This window comes from Cupressus sempervirens, chromosome 4 (genome assembly GCF_028749045.1).
Source record: "Cupressus sempervirens isolate cs-2001-9-10 chromosome 4, ASM2874904v1, whole genome shotgun sequence".
In the NCBI taxonomy this organism is placed as follows: domain Eukaryota; kingdom Viridiplantae; phylum Streptophyta; class Pinopsida; order Cupressales; family Cupressaceae; genus Cupressus; species Cupressus sempervirens.
Window position 1 is genome coordinate 390,082,045 of NC_143121.1, and position 19,732 is coordinate 390,101,776.

The 19,732-nt window shown below is 35.9% G+C and overlaps 1 protein-coding gene across 1 annotated transcript in view; it reads left to right on the forward strand.

Annotated features, from left to right (window-relative positions):
* The first annotated feature begins 323 nt into the window (after nucleotides 1-323).
* The window catches only part of LOC149561686 (MIF4G domain-containing protein / MA3 domain-containing protein), a 160,866-nt gene continuing 141,457 nt past the window's right edge, over nucleotides 324-19,732 (forward strand). The window contains exons 1-3 of the mRNA XM_089825235.1: nucleotides 324-568; nucleotides 12,565-12,637; nucleotides 12,741-12,832. Of these exons, the coding sequence (XP_089681361.1) occupies nucleotides 12,634-12,637; nucleotides 12,741-12,832 (96 nt within the window). The 5' untranslated portion in view covers nucleotides 324-568; nucleotides 12,565-12,633. The remainder of the gene's footprint in view (nucleotides 569-12,564; nucleotides 12,638-12,740; nucleotides 12,833-19,732) is intronic.

The window sequence follows — 19,732 nt, forward strand, 5'->3', positions numbered from 1 at the left end:
TCGTATCCTTCATTTCTATCTATAAATCTCTATTATCATTATCTCGCTTTTCAATCTATCTTCATATATATAAATCTCCATTTTCCTTTTTTTCTAACTATTATGACGAATATATCTCTTTTATTTGATCTATTCGTCCATATCCTTTAATTTACAACATACCTTCAATAAGATTTCTAATAAGGTTAATATGCTCTTAATAAGGTTTTAAAAATGATGTTGTAAATTTGAAATGTTAAACATTTTTCTCCAAATATGTATTATAATAATAATAAAAAATTATTTTCAACCTAATTTAAATAGTGCAATATAGACAAATCAACATGCAGTATTTTTTTAACTTGCTGAAGGGAACAAATATTTTAGTAGCTCTTAAACCCCTATATTTTAAATAAGCCCTAAAACCGTTTATATTTTGAAATTTAATTTTCGTTTTCTGTGAGTAGATTGAAGCGGCTTTTGCTGGGGTTCGTCCATTTTGAAACGAAAGTTCTGCTTTAGTAGGGATTTCGTAATATTTCCTGCAAACTGTGCCCTGTTTTTCTCATCCGACAGCAAGACACGATTGGTAAGTCGTTTGGCATGGTTTCAGTCACTTTTTATTTTGGGAATATGGAGGCGACTGAATCACTTTTCTGTGAACATGAAGATATTTTTACAATCATTCATAGTATTAAGATGTAGATTCTGGATTTTGATTGTGTCATATTTTTGCATCAACGTTTCAAATCACCTTCAGTGATCCATCATCATGATGAGAAGAGCTAGAGGGGAAAAAATGAGTAGTTGTATCTTGATGATGGATAATTGAGTGTGATTCAAAACGTTGATGCAAAAATATGACACACATTAATCCAGAATCTGCATCTTAACACCTTTCTATTGTAGTTTGTAAAATGAACGCATTGACTCTGTGCTTTTATCTATGGCTGCTTTCACATTTGATGATATTGTTCTTTTCTTATTTATTGATTAAAGGTGAATTTGAAAAAATAGCAGTTCAAAAAGTGTTGGCAAGCATAATTGTTACTTTGAAAGTTATGTAGTTTGGCCCAATGGAATGTATGTGGCAAATTGTTTTCCCCACAGCTGGATAAGTTCTTGATTTGCGACCTTCCTATGCTTTTAGAGGAGCAGTTCTCTCTTATGACATCATTTTGATTTTTCAAATAAGGACTTACAAACTTATGAGGATTAAATGAGAGCCACTGATAGTGAATATACAAACAAGTTTAGAGGCTTTGATGAGTTTACTTAAATGACCCATGAAAACATTCAAGATCCACCCTTAAAAGCCATCACCCGCCTAAACTTGATTCAACATTTAATGAGCATTAACAGAATACCACGAGAATACACATTACAAGAAGAACCAATATCTTAACAATGGAGATTTATGAAAACAAACCCAAAATTGTATTGCTTTTAATATCCTTGTACCAAGAATACAATATGATAATAAGAACAAAATTTGTAATCACTTTCCAAAATTTGCTCTGGAATTAATCATAAAACGATAACATAAGTGCTCTCCAAGCTCATAAGTGTCAAAAAAACCCTCTTACAATAATATTATGTCCCTTATATAGACATATCTCCTTGTAACTATCAAAGACTGAGTTAGTAACTAACTCTTCTTCATGCGTTTTGAACAAGGTTAGGAACTTAATAAATTATGAGCAGAAAAGGGTCAACTTTCTAACTTTGACCAACAAGTCCAAAGTGAAACATTTCAAAACAAAAACAAGGAGACAAGTGCTGAAATTAAAACTATGAAAAATGTATAAAGATTGAAATTTTATGCATCTCTTTTACTTGCATCCTGATGATAGATCATAGAATTTGAGCCGAAATGTTGATGTAAAATAACTCATACACAATCTAAACCATAAACTATTGCTTCAAAATTCTAATGGATTGCGGAAAATTGATAACACTGATGCTGCACTTTAGTCCATCTCCACGAATAACGACCTATGCTGACAAGTCCCTAGACCTGGCTTTGTAAGCTCTGTATGCTTCAAGGAATCCACTCGTGAGTTTGTATCTTGGAACAAAAAACATTGTCAATTCTTATCTTTGCAATAATGTATTTATCTTTTATTTCAGTCAATTCCTGTTGATACGCTGGCACATCCTTCCAAGGCGACAGAGACAAAACTTAACTCTTTCATGACCTCAACATTTGATACTCTATTTGCGATTGTTGAATTAATTCTATTTTGAACGTGCCTAAAAGAGTCTGAGAATCAATATGCTGGAGTTCCCTTTCTGTGGTTGAACAAGTGATTATGCTGACAACCTCTTCTAAGATTTTTATTCTCACTTGTTCACAAGATGATATTGATTTATCGAATTCACCTATTCCTTGGCTAATATTCATCATTTTTAATGCTTTTGCACCGCATGTCGTATTGATTGTCTTGTGGATTGGTGAATATTTTTTCAGCAACCAAAGTCTCCATATTAACCTTTGGCATTTCTTGGATTTCATCAGTCAAACTCTGCCAGGCTAATTTTTTCTTCATGGTCATTTCCATTTCTTTCTTCATTTCTTGTTCTTGTAGCACAGTCTGTTCATATACCTCTTTCTCCCTAGTCATGAAATCCAATGCCTGTTTCTTCATGTCATCAATTCATGCTTCCACCATCTGACTGTGAGTTTTATAAATATGGATGTTTTCAACGACTTGTTTTTCAAGAATTCCATCTGGCACTGTAACAACTGATGCTGAAGCGATTGCCATAACTGAGCTTGAGGATCTGACATAGAGTTAATATATGCTATCAACATTTGCATTTGGTCCTTCAGTCTCTATTTAGATATCTTTTCCTTTGTAGATCGCTTTAATATGCTGGCTGTAAAGACTTCAAAATTCTTAAAATCTCTATCAGATGACGGTAGTCCGAGGTCTACCTTGCTAAACATTGAAGTTGTTTTTAGTAGCCTCATCCATACTCTTATCTGCAATAGGTCTGGCTATCTGTATACAAAGATTTCTTGAGGAAGTATCCATTGTGAGTCTTGATATAACTTTTGCTTTCTTGACATTTGCTGATTTTTGGAGTATATTGGAAACCATGTCATGATCGGGGATCACCACTTCATTTATTCTTTTCTTCCTTTGCAAGCTTTTTTGCAGCAACGATGGAGGAGCTTGTAAAGAGTCCTGTATGTTGATGAATGCTAAATTTAGAGACATGTTCACATCGGGTACTTGAAGCATATGTTTTCATCATTAGTTATATCTATCATGGGTCTTTCGGCTATTATAAAAGCATCTCGAGAAGAAGGAACATTATGAGGAGTTGCCATGGCTGTTGGTGAAGAGATATTGTGAATTTGCTGATTTATCTCAACTCTAGGCTAATGTATGATTGTATTATCCTTTACTCCTAGAGCTTCAAAAATTGCATCATTTCTTGACAACTTGTTGGGAGCTTGCATTGGGACACCTATTTGGCATTGTAAAAGAGGATGTAGCAACATGGTTGTCATTCTTTTTGCTTGGAGTACTTCCTTTAATTGAAGGCCTAGTAGCTGTGGCTTCCATTCTCTCTTTGTTTATCGACTCTTCATTTCGTTTTATAACCATGGTGGTTCTTTCAATCAGGTTCCTCAACTCAGGAAATTTCCGGTCTATAGGTGACAATGTTAACAATTGCATCCTTTCAAGGTAAAAAGGATCTACAGGATCTAATGCATCTTCCTCCATGTCTATCACATCCAATCCTACCTTGAACTCAATTACTTGTCTAATTGTGAGCCTCATCCGATCTCTCCTTCTGACTTTGAAATCATTCTCGTAGTCTTTCCAGAACTTCTCAATGGTAGGGTAGTGATCAAATCCAAGGACAAGTCCTAGCTCCTTCACACCATATCATTTTCTCTCAAAGGGAAACCATTGTCATAGATGAACATGTTGATTTTAACAATAGGTCTTTCAAGGGCTTTTGTATTTGCATAAGTTTCACAAGTGTAGTGGCCAATACCAATTAGAAGCAGTTGGAAATTGGATACCCTTTTATTCTGACAAATCCCGTTGATTTGACTAACCTGTCTACAAACCTTGACTAGTGCCTATTTATTATCCACAAATCTCAGGGTCATGAAAGGACACCCGTCATAACCTACTAATATGAAGTAAGTGAATTTTGGGAATTGAATGAAGTAGCTGCCAAACTACTGGATTACTGCCGCTGCCTTTGGGTAAAGCGTAAGCCCAATCTTACCTTGCAGTTTTCAAACTGTCAACATGGTGAAGGCATCATTCACCCTTTCAAAATGCCGATAACTATTCTCCTGCTGTAATTGAGGATGAAAATTATAGATCAAGGTGGTATCATCACATACACCATGTTCATCTAGTCTCGGCCAACTTTTCATTTCCTCAATAGCATAAGAGAGGTAAGATGTCATATAGAATGAATTATTCATTTCAAGCCCCATTAACTGACTATGCAAGTTGTTAGTTATGATCTCAGCCCAATCAATGAATTGTTTGCCTGTAATGATCCCATCTTTTGGTCTTCACGTTCTCCAAAGTCTAAGTGGAGGATAAGAAAAAATTAAATTAATTTTTTATAAAGTCATTAAATAAATTAAAATTAAAAGGTGGCTTTATATTTAATTAATTAAATTAATTATTGTATTACAAAGGAGATGCGTCTAGAGTGTGTATTAATTATTGGAAAGGTGGAAGCCTCTAGAAGCACAATTAATTATTGCAAGAGAGGAGTTTCTAGAGAGTGCATTAATTATTGGAAGGGGGATGCTTCTAGCACTTGTAATTAATTAATGTTTTAGTTCTTTCTAGAAGGGTGAAGGAATAGGATAAATAGGGGTGAGAGTCTCATTGTTTAGCATCGGATTATTGTATCGGATGATTATGACTTGCATTTGATAAGAGCTTGGATGTGTGAATCACACTCCTTTTTTGGCAATAGAGGACGTTCATTCTCTGTTGTAACATTCTAGACGTCATTCCCTTAGGGTTTGGCCTTTGGAATACATCTCTTTGTACTTGATTGCAGCATTTTTAGAATTAATATAATTTCAGCAGTTGATTCAGCTTTTGGGCATTCTTGGGTGTCCATTACAGTGGTATCAGAGCTATAAGTCCTGCCATCCTGTGGAGATCATATTGATAGCCAGATAAAGATGTATATTAGTCCAGATCAAGATGTGATGTTCAGACAGTTATTGGGTACATTAGAGAAGAGGCAACGTATGCAACAGGATCAGAATAGGCGAATGGATATGATGTTGCAGCTTATGGCTAGACAGATGGGCATCAACATTGATGATTTGTATGTTGCTCCAGAGCAGAAGGTAGTCGATTTCTCAGGTGGGATCGAGACATGTATAGAGCCAGCCAGCTATGATGTTGGTGATGTGGGCATTTCGGCAGAGTCAGTAGAGACATGCGTGCAAAGTCAGGAGACCACATATGAAGCCTTGTCAGGGGATGATGACGTAGCAATAGTGGAATTAGGAGAATGCGAGGATACTATCATATCAGCAGCCACTTCTATGTTGGTTGAAGCATCCAATGGGGAGTTTAATGCAGTTAATGTTGTTCCTATGTCCATATATTTCGATGCGGCAACACCTATTGTTGATACAGTTAGCATGAGTACATATGGTCCACCTACAACTACATCTTTTTCAATGCATGATGGTGATAATGTGCATTCCAGTCCAATATATATTATGTGGATGGATAAAGGGAAGAAGACATTTCATAGATCTTCTATGGAGTTGCCTTATGATGACATTCTGACTTCATCAGCACAAGTTTTGAATGCTAGGCTACAGGGGTTGGTCCTGATGATGCGGGTTTGCAGTTGGTTTAACTTCCATATGGATATCACATATTGGGATCTAGGTGGAGGTTGGAGTCCATTATGTTACTTAATTGCTTGAGGACAAGCAATTTCAAGGAGGGCGGATTTGTAATGATCCCATCTTTTGGCCTTCACGTTCTCCAAAGTCTAAGTGGAGGATAAGAAAAAATTAAATTAATTTCTTATAAAGTCATTAAATAAATTAAAATTAAAAGGTGGCTTTATATTTAATTAATTTAATTAATTATTGTATTACAAAGGAGATGCGTCTAGAGTGTGTATTAATTATTGGAAAGGTGGAAGCCTCTAGAAGCACAATTAATTATTGCAAGAGAGGAGTTTCTAGAGAGTGCATTAATTATTGGAAGGGGGAAGCTTCTAGCACTTGCAATTAATTAATGTTTTAGTTCTTTCTAGAAGGGTGAAGGAATAGGATAAATAGGGGTGAGAGTCTCATTGTTTAGCATCGGATTATTGTATTGGATGATTATGACTTGCATTTGATAAGAGCTTGGATGTGTGAATCACACTCCTTTTTTGGCAATAGAGGACGTTCATTCTCTGTTGTAACATTCTAGACGTCATTCCCTTAGGGTTTGGCCTTTGGAATACATCTCTTTGTACTTGATTGCAACATTTTTAGAATTAATATAATTTCAGCAGTTGATTCAGCTTTTGGGCATTCTTGGGTGTCCATTACATTGCCTTTGCATAGGATGCTGATGAAAAGGAACCTCCTTATTTCAAATTCATGTGAATCATTGTTCCTCATTATTCTACTTAGGACGATCACTATATGCACAACATTTTCCTTCAGCAAGGATCAGTGAATCACCTTCGGTAGCTGCAATTTTCGATTTTAGGTACTTAAAGACAATTTTTAGCCAAGCTATTCAGACATGTATCTTTATTGTCATTACAATATTCTTCTGCGCATTCCTTACTGATGTTGGTGTGTTGTTACTTGATTGGCAACCGGAGCACAATAGCCATGGACACTAAATCCAACTTTGCTACTACCCTGTTATCTGGGGCTATTATTTCTTGAGTATTCAGGTTATAGGCTTTCATGCATTCTAGAACTAGCTCCGGGTGTTGTACTGACACTGGGTGACCACCTGCTTGTGTGAAGCCACTAGTGAGCATCTGTGTAATGATCAAGGCATTTTCTTGCATTTCCATTGATTTCCAGAATCTTGGTAAATCTACATGGCCCATAATTGTATCCTTGATATCAGGCAGTAAGCATTTCAAGATGGGAGCATAGTCATATTTGTTGTATTTGAAATTCATTTTCTTCCAACTTTGAAATAATGGTATATTTCACATGAATGTGGATTACGTCTCTGTTCTTTTGATGTCTTTACAACTTAAATCAAAATTTTCGTCATAGCTAGCTTCTGAAAATTCCAATAAGGGCACCTTTGTTATTCACCACATTTGTTATTGATTTTCAACCTGTCATTTATAATGGCTACGATCTGCATCTTTGTTTTTTTCTTGATGCAAACCGAGAAAATTAAAAGTTCTTCCTCTGACACCATATAAATTCACTATTTCGTTTCAATTCTGCTGTTGAAATTTACACTAGCTGCAGCAAATTGCTCCTTTCTTCAATGCATTTAAAATACCATTTTATAAGTCGCTGCCTATTAACTTCAATCATCAACAAAATTCTTTTATTCAAGCTGCCTATCAACTTCAATCATCAACAAGATTCTTTTATTCAAGTAATTTGTTACACGGTTTGCATGCTTTTCTACTTCGAGTTCCAGGGAGAGCCACTCATTCTTTGATACTAGCAGAGCTTGGAGTTCGACTCTGTATTAATCAATCACAATGTGAATTATCTTGTGGGAGGCATTTCGTCAATCATTTCGGCCACCCTTATTGTCAATCTATTGTTTTTTAAAACACCATTTAACCTCAATCGCACAGGCAGCCCTTGTCGACTATGGGAGCTTTAGAACAGAGTATCCACATCTATCAAGGCATAAAGGATGTCAAATTTTGTCAGACATTGTAGATGCAATTGCCTTGTTATACATCCATGCACAATGTGTAGAATTATTTGAAAGAATGCCAAAAATCAGTTTAAGTAATGGAATGCAGCCATATTGGAGCAGCTAGCTGCTATTGGCTAGGCAGAATGTTGAAAGACATGCCGCACATCGTTTGATCACAAAAGTGATGTAAATATAATTGACAGGTGTAGATCCAAATTTCACATCAGTTGCTGATATCCTTCTCTTTGCACAACAAATCGGAACAACACACAAACCTCTATTAGCTTGCAAATTATAGAGGGCAAAAGGTTTATCAGTTTACAATATCTCTGCCGAGCCATCAGGAAGAGCAGAGATTACATATCCTGAGATTGCTGTAGTGACAAAGCATTTTGTCAAATGTTTGACGGCCTTGCTTTACTGATTTTCCCATATGATCACCGCAGCTACAGGGGAAATAATTTTTAACTTTCCTCGAGGTTCTCATGACGTGAGCTTTGTGCATATGCCCTGTGTTACAGGCAGCTCGTGCTTCCATGTGCTGTGTCTATTTGGCCGCCTTTCTATTTACCATCGCAACTACCTATTGAGATCTGCGCTCCATTAATCAATGTAAGAGGCTGGTTATTGCATCACAACGGATCTTCATTGCACATTTGGTCAAGCAACTGGCATGACCCTGTGCATGTGTTTTTAACACTTGCTTAATTTTGTATTGGTTTTTTGTTTTGAGCGTTATAAGACTCAAATCTTGGTTTAGCCCAAGACTCTGCACTGAAGAATTGCAATACAGTGTGCCAATGCTCATGTATAAGTACCCTGCAACATGTTATTTCACCTATGTGTTATCATCGAGCCGAAAAGCTCCATTTCTTTATGCAACTGGTTATGAAGCCTTTAATTGCTGCCCATATGTGCTCGAAATATGAATGCACCCAAGGAAGCTGTGAATAGGCAGCATTTGTTGTCGTCCTCTTTAGAGAACCGCGCCACTTAAATCAGGAACCGTCATATATCACCACAAACAAGTGTACCTGTTTTCACATTTGTCATATTGTGAATTGAAGAACCCTTTAGGAGAGCTGGTAACCATTTCTTGGAGCATGCAAGTTAGAAATGCTCGAACTTCACACATTCATAACTAAACCATTAGTTGCGCTTGCTTAGTTTTTGAGTGTGAATAAGTCAAATAAGTTTTTGATTTGACATTTTGGAGCATCATGGTTCTTCATTTGATTTTCTCGAGCAAATTAAAGAAAGAGTTAGAGATGCTCAATTTCCAAGCGTTTAAAACCACTAAGCTTTGCCTGCTCATATTTTGAGCATATGTAACCTCTTGGTCTGTTTTGAATTTGACTTTTACGAGCACTTAGGTTGCTAATTTGACCTTTTTGAGCATTTTAGAAAAACTAGTTATGGATGCTCAATTTTTAAGCATTGGTAACTCATAAAGTTGTGTGCTTGACTTTTGAGCATCAATAACCAAAATGACTTATCAATTTGACTTTCTTGAGGATAGGTTTTTGTTTTGACTATTTCAAGTGCCTTTTAGAAATAAGTTAGGAATGCTCAATTTCTAAGCATTAGTAACCTTTTCAAGTTATGCATGCTTTCTTTTTGGGGATTAATAAGCCCTTGGTTTTGATTGCTTGAATCTCAAGCACCTTGAACTTCCCTTCATTGTGAGTGCTCGGTTTTTGAGCATTTATAAGTTCGAATTTGTAATAATTCAAGCATTTTATGCCTTTTAAAACCTTTTGGGTTAGAATATGTGATTTGTCAAGCAAAGGGGTATAACTTGGGCAATTTAAATCCATTTTTGACGTGGGTAGGCTCTTTTCAAAGGTAAGAATGAGAAGAACAATGAAATAACACAAATTATTCGGAAAAAAACCTCAACTATTTATTTTTACAAAATTTGATCCAGATTGATTTGATTGAATACTTCACCTGGAAAAATTTAAAAACTGACTATACAGGGCAACAGGCAACAAAAAGGAAGTGTGAAGAAGAGGAGAAAACAACCAAATCATTGAAGAAAAGGAGAAAGCATCCAAATCATTACAATGCACATCTCCAAGGACAATAGAACAAATGTCTCCAGAATAGGTGGCTACAAACAAGGACCTGTACTTAGAAATTATGCATAAAACATTCAAACTGGATGTAACAACAGCAGCCGCAGTCCTGCAGAAATATGATTTAGTGAAAATCTCAATCAGATAGTAATCAACAAGCTGATCCAGCAGCATAGTCGTATAAAACTACAGGTAAAACACAAATTATATTTCCTCCTCTTCCAGCATCTACTTGGAACCTTCCATATTTTGATTTGCCAAATTTGTTCTTTCTTCTTTTGTAGACCTATGTTCACCATTAACCGACCTCCACCAAAAAATTTCATCCCATTCCATTTTATCTATACATAAGTTGACATAAGTGATTCCATAAAAATTAAAGTTTTTTATCTTCTCATCTATATCCACCACTTCACAATCTTCAACTCTCCAATTTTTTGTTTCCTCTCCCGGAATCAATGAAACAAAAATTCATTATCAACTTCATTACAATATTAAAAAATAAATGGAAAGTTACCTTGTTCCCCTTTGCATTCACTCCTCTTTCTTCTGCATGCTCATTTACTCTATCTTCTCCCTCTCTCACTGCCTCATATATATACAAATCACTATTTACAGAATTCAAAAAACTTAAACATTACCTCTTTATCCTGTAATTCTTCAACGGCAGCCACAGCTGCAACCTTATTCTTTTTTTTCTCCCATGCCTGCTCAAATACGTATTTCTATTGCGATCTAACTCATCACACTGTCAATGCCTTCGTACAAATATGTTTCACAACTTCATCTTCTGTTACAACCTTGTCCTTTTCTGTAATCTCACTATTTGTTGCAATCTTTTCATGTTCTTGTGCACACAGAGGTTTGCCAACAACCAAGCCTACATTCTTTTCTTTCCTCTACTTCACTGCTACTCTAGTTTCTCTTAAACCTCTGAACATCCTGTATCTTTAATTCCAGCTATGTGCCCTTTTTCTCTTCTGAGAACTGAAATACCCAAAGGTTTTTCAACAAGCAACCTCATGCTTTTCCTCTTATTTGACATTTTATCAAACAGTTTTCACACGCTCAGAGTATAAGACCTCCTCAAAGATACATCTGCTACTTGCACATACACCTGCAAAAAAATCACATAAAAACTATCCTTTACCCAACAATGATTCCTTGAAGACACATCTCTCTTTCTGCGCACCTTCCACCAAACCTCAATCTTTTTTAGAGGACAAAAAACAAACTTGTGCACTCCATTCACAGATCCTGATGCTAGACTACCTGATGTTTGGTGCTCTATCTACACGCTCAGGAACACTTGCTCTCATACTATTTAATGAAGGGAGACCCTCCCTTAAGCACAAAACTGAAGGATGGAAAAAAACACAATAATTTTATTGACAATACAACTTGTAAACATATTACAAAAATCTGCAACAAAATACATAAATGGCCTTCAATGGCCCTCTCACTATTTGTCTATCTCTTCATTTTCTTCTCCAACTTTAAGCAGCTTCCTCTTTCTTCAAATATACATCTCCTCCTCATTTTTTCCATATTCTCCATGTTACTATATATATTTTAGTTGGAGCATCAAAGAGGCATCCAACTCATTGTTTTCATTTGCAATGTTGTCTTCTCTTTAAGAAGCTTGGCTTTTCAGTTTTCTCTAGCAGAGGCTTCCAATTTTTTTGACAACAATTAATTTGAACTCCTCCATTGTTATTTTTCTGAAATCAGTTTTAATTTTTATGTTTGGAGAGCTTTCACATTCATATCATTTTAATAATAAGAACTAATATTTTACCAAGTCATTGTAAATGTACTGGAGAAAGCAAAAGATGTCCGGAAGCTTCACAAATGTGCATAGAAAACTGTTGACAGACCACTTATCAGTTTTAATTTTGAATGTGTAAACATCGTCCATTTTTTCTATAAATTCAAATATCAGGAGTTTCCGCCTTCATTTTTAGTAATACCATGGATCAGATTTTTTTAATAAGAAATGCTATACTAAAAGTTAAGCGAAAGTCCCCAAAAAAGCCATTTCTGAACATTTGATGCTTTGTCACCCTTTCGAAATGCATTTCATCATTTACAATGTTACATTACTGCTCTGCATATTACCTTTGATCTTTGACAGATCGACTCCTAATGCAATCTGAATGACCAAAACACAAATTGACATAATGTGTCTCCTGTTGCTAGCTAAAACACCATCCAAACTTATTTGAAATTTTAAACCAAAGATTACTGTTCTAGGGTTTTAATGCTACAATAATGAAATGGCTTAATGAGTAACAATTATAGCAGTGATAAAGATTGAACTGGCAACCTGGTCCAGCTTGCTGAAGCATGGTTTGCAATTCCAATCAGTTCTTAGGCAAAACTCAATTCTCATAATAATAAATTTAATTGTTGATGGTTTTTGTTTTCAATCTAAGGAGGAAAAGCTTGTGTTTGGTGGAGAACATTGTTTTCTAGGTAATCTCTTCCTTAAAATAAATGAAAAATATAATTTATTCAATATAACAAACAATTGAACTGACATTCTATACTTGCAGGAAGTCCATGCAAATTATATTGGATTATGATATGTGTTTTTGTGTTTTCTAATTTTTTTAATTCACATCACATTGCAGTTTACTGATTCCCTGTGAGGGAGGCTGCATTTCACTGATTCCCTGTGAAGTAGGCCAAAGTCTTTGGAAATGGGTGGGTTTTAACATTTGAATTACAATCTGTTTTATGTCTATAACCAAAACTGTAGTCCTTATTTGGATAATCTTACATCATTCATTACATAAATAATTTACAGAAAAGGAGGCTGTCAAATCCAGGAAGGCAAGGAGAAAGGAAGCAAGGTTGGCAAAGCAGCAGCAGCGACTTCAATCACGGGTTCACCATCAAGTATGTCTTTTCTGTTTACACATTATATATTGGTTTCTTTTTTGCTTTGTAGATTTGGGCTGAGGTTATAGGAGATCTTTATTCTGCGTGGCATAATCGTGGATCACATTCACAAGAGCTGTAAAGGTTACAATGACTATAATCATGACTATTTAGAAATATGAATATAAAAAATATCAGAGATATCGGCAAGACAAGAAGACTCAATATCAGAAATATGAATCTTAAGCACGAATTGATACACCTGCATGATATCTCCAATTGATAATGGGTTTCCATCCACTTCCTCCAAGCTCGAGGGTTTCTGTCCTAAAAACTACTGAAAGAGGAAGCTTCCAAATTCTCCCAAAGGATGATAATCAAAACATAAACCAAGCATGCTGGAATGAATCTAGCTCTCTTTCTTTAAAGCCTAGTGCAATGACTCTTTAGTCTCCTCTGCCTGTCTCTTTGTTTTCTCTCTTTTGCCCCCTTTTAAAACCCCTTTGTAAAATTAAAATGACTTATTAATTTTATTAAGTTCCAAATAAGTCATTTAATACTTAATGAGGTTGTCATTTAACTTTCTAATGTTCCCCCAAAAAGGGACATTACATTCCTCCCTCCTTAGAGATTGCTTGTCCACAAGCAATCATGACTCTACATACCAATACTCTGCATCCTATTTGAGAATCTGTAGTTGCATACATAGTTGCGCATAATCACACCAAAAGGAATAGAAATGGTTTACTCCTTACTGTACTCTTAAGATTCTATGCTTATTATTTTTCTTTCCTCCAAAACTCTATCGAATGCATGGATTGAGCAAGAGACGTTTGAAAGTGCCTAGGAGATAGAGAGTATGCTAGGAGGTGCAAAAGTGTAGTCAGCTTGTATGACGGCAATCGATAGTTTCTATTATCTTTGTTTAGTATTTAATGGTTCTCTATTGTAATCTTCTGTAAATATTAGAATGTTTTTAATATTTAGTTTTATGTTTCTAGAATAGAATGTTTCTATTCTTTACGATTGTTTCTTAAGGAAACGTTGTTCAATCTCTTGTATAAATTGATCTCTTGATCCCTGTTAATAACACACAAATATTTTCCAATTACTTAGTAATATGATAATAGAGCCAATACTCTAAATTTTTTTGAAAATAATTATAATTTCTTGGTTGAAATTATTTGCCTTTTATTTTCGAAATTATTTATATGCATATTTGCTTCCAACACTCACTATAATTCGACTAGGGTTTTCGTTCTAAGAGATCCGAATCCGCCGACTTCTGGTTTGGTTCTGCAACCCATTTCTGTCGAGATCCATCTGTTTTTCTGCACATTTCTGCCATTTTTTGTGGTTTTTTTGCAATAGGGCTTTTTTTGTTCAAAACTGTAATTTTGGGGTTCGAATTTTTTTTCTAATTCTAGATTCTTGGTGGGTTTTTTGAGAGCTCAATTGGCTTGTCGTCAGCTTTTTTGGGTGTCGCAATTTTCGAGCCGACCAATCCAAAAACTAAAAACATATTCTTTCTAGGATTTTCGAGCTCTCTTCTGGGTCACCTTTCAAATTTTATGGGTCTCTATTATTTGAGGGTTGCATGTACTTGCATGCTTGTTGCATGTGTTGCTTTACCATGCAAAGTCTCGTGTTTTGCCTCCCTCAAAAATTTTGGTGGGTTTTCATAAATTTTAACCTCAAAAAAAATCATTATGATGGGTTTTCATTTTTTTCCTTAAGTAGTTTTTTTTAATGGGTTTCTATAAATTTTCCCTTAAAAATTTCTGATTTCGTAATTCTCAAAGTTGTGTGGGATTGTAATTTTTTCCTCAAAAATTATCTATTGGGTTTTACTTTTTTTCTTAAGAAAAATGCTTTGTAATGTTTGGGTTTTGATTGATTTTTCACCTCAGAAATCATGTCAGGTTTTGATTGATTTTTCACCTCAAAAATCATGTTGGGTTTTGATTGATTTTTCACCTAAAAAATCATGTTGGGTTTTGATTGTTTTTCACCCCAAAAGTCGTGTTAGGTATTTTCTAAAAATATGGCTTTTTGCAGTTTGTTTTGGAGCATTATGCTCATCTACAAAGTTTTGGAGCATTATACAAAGTACCATCAGCAGTCTTCTCAGCAGACATCCTCTGCTTGAGATTCAAAAGGCTCCAAGAAAAGAACATTCAATGCGACTATTGCCACAAGTTTGGGCACATGAAGTTTGAATGTCAGAAGTGCTTAGCTGCCCTATCTAAGTAATCAGGTTTGCAGCCCATAGCGAACAGTGTGGATCCCCTTGAGTAGATAGAATCTGCTTTTTATGCTCTTTGACAGCTGCGTGCTCTAGATAGATTAACCATTATGCAAGGGTATTATGATAATAGATAGTTTCTATTATCTCTGTTTATTATCTAATGGTTATCTATTGTAGTCTTCTATAAATATTAGAATGTCTCTAATATTTAGTTTTATGTTTCTAGAATAAAATGTTTCTGTTCTTTACGATTGTTTCTTAAGAAAACATCATTCAGTCTCTTGTATAAATTGATCTCTTGATCACTGTTAATAACAAGCAAATATTTTCCAATTACTTCGTAATATCTTGTTCCAGTGGTGAAGAACAATTGCTTCCACCTTTTTGTATAAGGTGTCCTTAGGATCTCTCTCCTTTGTATGACCTAGGATATGAATAACAAATTGTGTTCATGTAAGTTATGCTTTTTTATTTTATAATTTAGCCATCTCTTAGTAAACAAGGATAGAGGATTGTAATATAACTTACCAATTTTACTTTCTCCAACATGGTGTCCATGGCATCATAGATGTCCCCCAATCATGGCTCATTAGTGTCGACAAACATAAGCATAGACATGATAGGCTCGCTGAGTTCCAATATGTAATCCACACAATCCCACCAATGAAGGAAGGAATAAGAAAACATTCATCTGTTTAGTGTTAATGTAAAATTTATCTACCATCTGTAGTCTAACAAAGCATTTCCTATTTGAGAATCTATAGTTGCATACAGAGTTGTGCATAATCACACCAAGGTGAAAGAAAGGAATAGAAATAGTTTACTCCTCAATATACTATTAAGTATCAATGCTTATTCTCTCTTTCCTCCACATCTCTATTGAATGCATGGAATGAGTGAGAGACCTCTGGAAGTACCTAGGATGCGCTTTCTAGGAGCTAGTAAATCTCTTACTTATCCCTAAGTATCAAAGAAATAAAAACAGCAAAACAAGACTAAAGGAGTCTACAATATTTGCATGCTACAACTAGAAAGTTTTCTCATATCAAGAAGCTGATTGAAACTGAGACTTGAAAAGCACCACCAAATATTCAGCACTTCATTTCTTCCTACAATACTATCACATTCCTTGTTCTTTTGGAAAGATTAACATATCTAAGGTTGTCAAGAAGAGAGTAAAGGATGTTAATGTGCCTACAAACTTCAAGTTGAATACTAGAGAAGCTTCCAACTATAGTGTTGTCTTTGAATGTTATTGAGAATGATGTTTGTTTCCTTTGCAATTTTCTCATTGGTATGTATACAGACCCACACCTGATGCTATCCTTTTTTTCTTTGGAGGGGATGAGTTGTTACACACTTGGATAAGGAAAGAAATCTGTGAGTAGTATGTTAATAGTAAGTAAGGTCCACCCACACAATTGGGGGGGGGGGGTGGGGGGGGGGGGGGGGGTGAATCAGTTGTGAGAAAATCAAACTTATATCCAACTTATTAAGTCCAACTTCAATAGCCAAAACAATGAATAACAACAAGAGACAAATCATACACAATGACGCACAAATTTGTTAACATGAGAAACCCTTGATCAGAGGGAAAACCCCAGTAGGGATGGCACCCACAATATGTACTGATATATAAGTTCCTTGTGAAAGGATGTGATCCTGTTAGGAGCCAAATACAATGCAATCAATACATTAGTCCTTGTTAGGAGACTTTGAAACCTTGTTAGAAGGTTCCAACCTTATTAAAGGTTGATAGGAAGACAACTGAACCTACTGTCCAAATTGTTTCAGTCAATGAAGAAGAGTAGATCTTCAAGATAACATATCCACAAGCTGAATTGATGAATACCACAACTTAATTGCCAATACAGTTCATTTGAAGTCCACATGTAACATCAACTCTATCCTTTGCTTTGCCCTAATCAAATCACATCCTCAACACACATATATTACATGCATGATACACAACATCACTCTAACCACCAAGGAAAACATTTTTCCTTTATACCCTGTTCTAACAATTGATTAAGTCAGCCTATTGGGGCTTTCCCAATATACAATAATTACATGGGACCTCATTAAGGCATATAGAACTTCTTAAACATCATTACAAATACTATAATAGCATTTCCACATGTTACAATACAATTATCCCATCATGCAATAAGTATCAACATGCTACGCAAACAAAATAATCTACCAATGAAACATATCGCACGTTTAGCATTCGCGATCTTTCCAAAATGATCTTCAAGATATGCTAACACAAACATAGCATTATGAACATGTCTTCAACCACGATCCAAGCTCACTAACCTTCATTCCATCTCACTGATAAGATACAATCAAATTACTAGCAATTGTTTCTGACAATCTTTCTTGCACTTGTAACTCATCCAATACGCCATATAAACATAAGCAAGCATAGATGTCCCATCTACACTTATCCATGAACATAATCCTAAGCTTGCATAACTTAACCTGTTTTGTGCCAACTTTCTTACTTAAGAAACCTCTGTGATATACAGAATCTCCGTCTGTCATAAACTCACACATATATGCTGACATCAATGACAAACCTATCATTGAATCAACACATAATCAACATATCCAAGTGCCAACTATTATGAAAGTAAGTGGTAAAATACTTGCTTGTTATTAACAGAGACCAAGAGGTCAATTTATACAAAAGAATAAAGCGATGTTTCCTTAGGAAACTAAAAAAAAAATAGAAATATTCTATTCTAACAGATAAAGCTAAAAAAATGAAAGCTAACTAAAGCTAACTAGATATTTACAATAGATAACCATTAACTAATAATAGACGACTTATCTATTATTGTAATACCCTCCCTTAATGGTTAATCTATCTAGAACACCAAGCTGTCCTCTGAATTTGACAAACTTATCAGGACCAAGAGGCTTGGTGAGAATGTTTGCAGTCTGATCTGTGGTAGGAACATACTGTAGATCAATAGTCCCGTCTGCAACTAGCTGTCATATGTAATGACAATGAACATCCACATGCTTGGTTCGTTCATGGAAGACTAGATTCTGTGCTAACTTGATAACACCTTTGTTATCAACAAACAGAGTAGTCCGTCCTGCTGGTGACATCTGCATATCCCCAAGCATCCGACGAAGCCAAACAACTTCACATCTTGCCTTAACAGTTCCTCTGTATTCAGCCTCTGTAGAAGAGAGATAAACTGCTTGTTGCTTCCTGCTAGTCCATGTGATTGCATCGGATCCCAAATTGAACACATATTCAGATGTTGACTTTTTATCATCAACAAAGCCTGCCCAATTTGAATCTGTGAACCCACTGAGTTTAGGATTAGAACTTCGAGAGTACAAAAGTCCATAATCTTAAGTGCCCTTCACATAACGAAGCACACACTTTGCTGCCATCCAATGATCAGCCTTAGGAGCTATCATAAAGCGTGAAGTATAGCTGACTGCGAAGCTAATATCAGGCCTAGTAGCAGAGAGGTAGATGAGGCTACCTACTAGTTGCCTGTATGTAGTATCATCAATGGAAGGAGAATCAAACTTTGCTGATAACTTGAGACCTTTCTCCATAGGTGTAGATGCAGGTTTGCAATCCTGCATTCGGAATTTGTCTAACAGGGCCCTGGCATATTTGGACTGAGAGATGAATATACCAGAAGATTGTTGCCAAACTTCAACACCTAGGCAATAATGCATGAACCCAAGGTCAGTCATATCAAAAGACTGGCATAAGTTTTGTTTGATGCCTTGAATCAAAGATGCCGAACTGCCAGTGATGATCAGATCATCCACATAGATAACCAGAAGGATGATGTCACTGTCAGTAGTCTTGATGTACAAATTTGAGTCTAAAGAACTCCTCTTGAAGCCTTGATCATTGAGGTACTTATCAATCTTGATGTACCATGCCCGAGGGGCCTGCTTCAAACCATAGAGAGCTTTTACTAATTTGAGAACTTGATGGTCTTTACCAGCAACCTTGAAACCAGGAGGCTGCGTCATGTAGACCTCTTCATGGAGATCACCATTCAAGAAAGCACTTTTTACGTCCATCTGATGGACCTTCTAGCCAAACTGTGCTGCCATGGCTAGGACTAATCTGATGGTGCTCATCTTTGCAGTAGGAGCAAAGGTCTCCTCATAATCAATGCCCTGACATTGAGAAAAACCCTTTGCCACTAAACGAGCTTTGTACTTATCCAAAGTACCATTTTGTATTTGATTTTGTAGACCCATTTGCAGCCAATGGGTTTGTTTCCTGGTGGAAGATCAGAAAGGACCCAAGTGTTGTTCTTCAGTAGGCTCTGGTGTTCAAATTTCATGGCTTGTTCCCACTCTAGAATTCCTTTAGCCTCAGAATATGTTTGAGGTTCAAACACATTGTGAATGTTGGCCATAAGAGCAAAGTTAACAGAATCTGTATTATTGCTTTTTTTCCGAGTACTTCTCCCATCTACGAGCTCATCATCATGAAGATCAACAAGTGTCTTAGCCCACCACTTAGGCCGGATAGGAGAAGGACCAATAGTAGTACTAGGAGATGCTTGATCAGCAGGATCCGCATCAGAAGAAGCTGGATCAAACTCAGGTGAAGCATCTTCAAAACGAGGTGATCCTGTAGGAGATTTCGAAGGAGTCTGTACAGGTATCACTGG